We start from the raw sequence: 4,546 nt of genomic DNA, 5'->3' as shown, positions 1-4,546 counted from the left end.
CGCTCGCGACGCTGCAGTCTCAGGATGCGCGCCCCGAGGAGCACCGGGAAGGACCTGAGCTGGGACCCTCGGCGAGGAGAGCGCTGGGAGGGCGCGGGGACGCGGGCGCCGGCTGGTGGTCGCGTTCGCAGCAACTGAGAGCCGCGGTTTTTCTCCGACCGAGGAGGACGCCGCAGTGGGGAGGCGCGGACCTCAGCTCTGAGCCCGCGGGGCGGGCGGTGCAGGGGGAAGTGGGGCTGGCTGACGCCGGGCCGAGGCTACTTACGTTTTTGCGGTGGGGGAGACCTTTCCACGCCTTGTCCTGTGGGCTCCTAAATGCATTTGTATGCATTTGTCCGTGCGGCCAAGCGCTCACGGAAAACAGAAGCCAACTCCCAACTGTTACGGGTGCAGGTACTGTCCATGAAAAAGGAGGAAAAAAAATCACGTGAAAACCATGCTCCAAACTCGCCACAAGAAAAAAATTAAAAAAAAAAAAAAAAGAGGGGGCGGAGACAGCACCCGAAGGGAGGACGCAGAGGCTTCCCGCTGCCTCGATCGGAAGGAACGAGCAGGGTTGCGTCCCCGGGAGCAGGGCGAGGAGGAGGCGCCGGCGGCCGCGGGAGTCGGCTGTGAGTGCAGCCCTGGAGTTCTCTTGCGGTTCAGAAGCGACTCTCTGACTCCAGTGGAGCCCTCAGCTTTGGACCTGGGGGTGGGGGGTGGGGGGTGGGAGATAGGGGAGTCCTTGCAAACGGCTGCCGACCGAACGTTTGTCAAGCGCACACACCCACTTCGGAAATCGAGTCAGGCGAGGAGACCAGTGGCAACTGCGGACCTCGCCGGCGTGGACTGCGGCCGGCTGCCTCGCCTGGAAAAAGAGGAGCCAAGCAAATCCGGCCGGTGTTAAATTTCACCGCTCTCTGACTTGCGATGACATCACCGCACAGTGCACACCTCCCGCTCGGCCCGCAGCTCCCCACCCAGCGCCCTCCCGGTCCCCAGCCTGCGGGTCCGGCTGAGCGGCAGCCGGCTCCGCAGCGCCCTAACCTTCCCCGTCGCGGCGCTCCCAAATGCATGCGTTCCTCCCGCGTACCTCCCAGCCCGTCGTTCACTACCTGCACCCACACCTCCTGGATTTCTACTTAGCGGAAACCTTCATTCTCCGAACTTTTGCTTTCTTTGCAGGTACCCTTGAGGGGCAAAGCGCCTTATTAACCGTGATGGTTCTGGTTTCCACCTTTACTCCCTTCACACTCTCCTTTTAGATGGCTCTCTTGCTACTTCTACTGATTTTTCTTTCAGCTAAGCCACCTTTCCGCCTGCCTTCTTGGCCCTTTATCTGCCTACTTACAAGCTCCTGTCACTGCCCTTGCCATGCACAAGCATGCTGACACACCGCAGCCTTACCAACTCGAGTAGTTCCCCAGTATTTGAAAACAGATTTCCACTTGCACAGTTCCCTGTCTCCCCACAGCCCTGTCACACTTAGAAGTCTATCTAGTGATGTTTTGCAAAAATAAGAAAGCCAGAAGTTCTGAGGTTGTAATTCTATCTTCCTTGTGAAGCCTAGAAATCCGGGAGAGTGTTTTACTCTTCCATTGTTCTAAGCATCATTGTTATTTGTATTATCTAAAATACCTCCTTACCTGTCTGTTGAATGAATGAGTAACCGCTGTCCATTAAATATGATTTCTCCAAGTTTTTCTCATCTGTTCCGTGTCATCAATATCGAGTGGCCATGTCACGTGATGGAAGGGATCCCACATTACACACATAAAGGTCAAAGTGATCTTTTTGATGAATGAAAATATTCTCAAGCCAAGTAACTATTTTACTCCAAAATGATAGAACTTAATTTATTTCCTCTCTCAATTTTTCAACTTTTTAATTTTAGTTTTACACTTATAAAAGTTGCATTTATTAAAAAAATCTTGCAGAAACAGTACAGAGTCCCGCAGGCTGTTTCCTCCACTTTCTCTAATCTTAGCATCTTATCAAATTACAGCGATCAAAATCTGACAATTACCACAGGTACAACACCAGCGCCCAATTTATAAATCTGATTCAGTGTTTGTCAGTATTTCCAGGACTATCCGTTGGCCAGAACCTTACCCAATATCCTACAGTCTGTTTAGTTGGTTAATTAGCAGATATTAAATTGTTACATTTCTTTAGTGTCCTCCCACCTGTGACATTCTTACCTTTTTTTGTCTTTTGCCTCAAATTTTTAAATTAAAATCATTTTTAAAATTTATTTGGTATAGGGTCTGCTACACAGCTCAGACTCATAGTGGTCTTCCTGTCTCAGCCTCCCCAGTGCTGGAATAACAGGTGTGTGCCACCATGCCTGGTCTCAGTGGTTGGCATGGTGCACCCTGGGTTCCAGGGCCAGCACAGCATGCAGTGCCAGGGATCAAATCCCAGTCCTTGTGCTTGTCAGGCATGCAGTTAGACCACCGGGCTATTTCCCCAGCACTGCCTGGAAGTTTTTGAAGAGCAATGGGCAGTCATTTTCTAGGTTCTACCATTTGAGTTTGTGTGATGTAGTCTTATGATTGAATTCAGTTTGCGTATTGGGTTGAACATTTGGCTGAAGTGATGTCATCCCCCTCTCAGGGCATCATCTTGGGGTAGGGGATGTTGGCATGCCATATCCCTAGTGATGCTAACTTGGATCACACTAGGCATCCACCTCAAATGTCTCATTACTATGAAGTCTCTCCTCAGTTTTTGTAATGAAATTCTCCTAGCAACTAAGACCATGGGAAATGCTGCATGGAAATGGTCATTCTTAAGAGACCTTAAATTCTGCATCTTTGGCTTTTTTTGTCAACTAAAGGACAGGTAATTTGGTTTTATGGAAACTGATAGTTTAATTTATTAGTTTAGTAACTACTATTTTGGAAGTTCTTAAATAACCTTTCTATGAGGCGTCACAGGTATTTGCATATAGACTAGTTAGAGGAAATGGGACCCATAGGATGAAGAAGATGCCAAAGGGCATATATGGGGCTGGAGGGATGGCTCAGTGGTCTGAAGCACCTACTTAGAACAAGCTTGGCAAGTTCTAAGGGACTGCGGTTCAATCCCCCAGCACCACATGCCAGCCAGGCCTGCCCCCTGGTGGGCTGAGCTGGCCACACACACATATCTCTCTCTCTCTCTCTCTCTCTCTCTCTCTCTCTCTCTCTCTCAAATAAATAAAAAAAATTAAAAAAAAAGGGCATATATGCCCTCACTATTCATTCAGGGAAAGAAGGCGTATGCTCAGTGGAAGATAAGCAGTGGAAAGGCTTAAAGGCCATAGACATTATATGATGATAGACATTGGCACAGGTCAAATTGATCAATACAGATTAGCAAGACAACCTGAGATTTTGCAAGGCCATGTAAGGCAAAGAAGATTTACATCGGTGGAGAGGAGAAAGATAGTTTCTGAGTAAACAAAGAGTAGAATAATAGTAAACAGACGGAGGGGAAAGAAATATTCATGAAAGAAAGAGAAGATTCATTGTATTGGCTTAGAAGTTGACATTACATTGGACAAGTTGAGAGTCAACTACACATCACCATTGCTATAGGCAATAGGAAATGAGCTGAAGGCTTGCAAACTGATAAATGATCATGTTCCAAAGTTTCATTTTAAAACAGCTTGGCAGTATCAGATACCAAGACTGAAATAATGACAACAAAATAAATGAGATGTTGAGGTAATGTTAATATAGTATCTTGAAATACAGGACAAACTGTGGGAAAAGAGAATCTTTGATGAAATGAATCAAGATTTGCTAAGTGGTTAGATTAAGGGAGAACACATAGATGAAACAACAAGCCTGAATGATAAAGGAATTTCTGGCTGGGAGATAGCTTGGTGGTCTAAGTGCCTGCCTGGTCAGCGCAAGGTCCTGAGTTCGATCCCTGATACCATATGCCTGTGGGCCCCAGAACTCTGTGCTGGCCCTGAAACCCAGCATGATTGCACAGATCTGTAATCCCAGGGCTGGGGAGGGAGGCTGGGACAAGAGGATCAGGATCACGAAGAGTCCAAGCTGTGTAGTGAAACTCTGTACCAAAGAAATAAATAACTTTTGAAAGAAAATTTTATAGGCCAATGTCAAATGGGAAGATAAATAATGTAGAGTGAGACCTTACTTTTGTGATCATGGTAGGACATTCTTCTGAAACTGTCCAAAGAGCTTTTGGAGTTGGAAGCTAGCAAGCATTCAGGACAGATGACAGAACTAGTTTTGTATTTCTTCATCATCTATACAGAGTAGTATTGAAAGCTTTAACAATGGATTCTATGCTGAAAGAAGGGACTTTGAAAAAGAGAACTAGGGCTGGGGAGATGGCTTGGTGGTCTAAGTGCCCTCCTGGAAAGCACGAGGACATGGATTCAATCCCCGGTACGGCATGCCACACTAGCCCTGGAACATAGTTGCACATGTGTGTACAATAAGCACTGGGGAGGCTGAGACAGGAGGATCACTACAAGTCTGAACTGCCTAGTGAGACCCTGTTGCAAATAAATAAATACATAAAAGATATTTTTTAAAAAGAAGGAAGA

General features: G+C 46.9%; 1 protein-coding gene across 1 annotated transcript in view; it reads right to left on the bottom strand.

Moving 5' to 3' along the window:
* Positions 1-396, bottom strand: part of Col24a1 (collagen type XXIV alpha 1 chain) — a 403,759-nt gene extending 403,363 nt beyond the window's left edge. Inside the window, exon 1 of the mRNA XM_023699052.1 lies at positions 266-396. Within this exon, the coding sequence (XP_023554820.1) occupies positions 266-321 (56 nt within the window). The 5' untranslated portion in view covers positions 322-396. The remainder of the gene's footprint in view (positions 1-265) is intronic.
* Between the last annotated feature and the right edge of the window lie 4,150 nt (positions 397-4,546).

This window comes from Octodon degus, unplaced genomic scaffold, assembly GCF_000260255.1.
Source record: "Octodon degus isolate 3935 unplaced genomic scaffold, OctDeg1.0 scaffold00109, whole genome shotgun sequence".
NCBI lineage: Eukaryota > Metazoa > Chordata > Mammalia > Rodentia > Octodontidae > Octodon > Octodon degus.
Note: the sequence above shows the minus strand (reverse complement) of the source record. Positions and strands in the feature narration are given on the sequence as shown.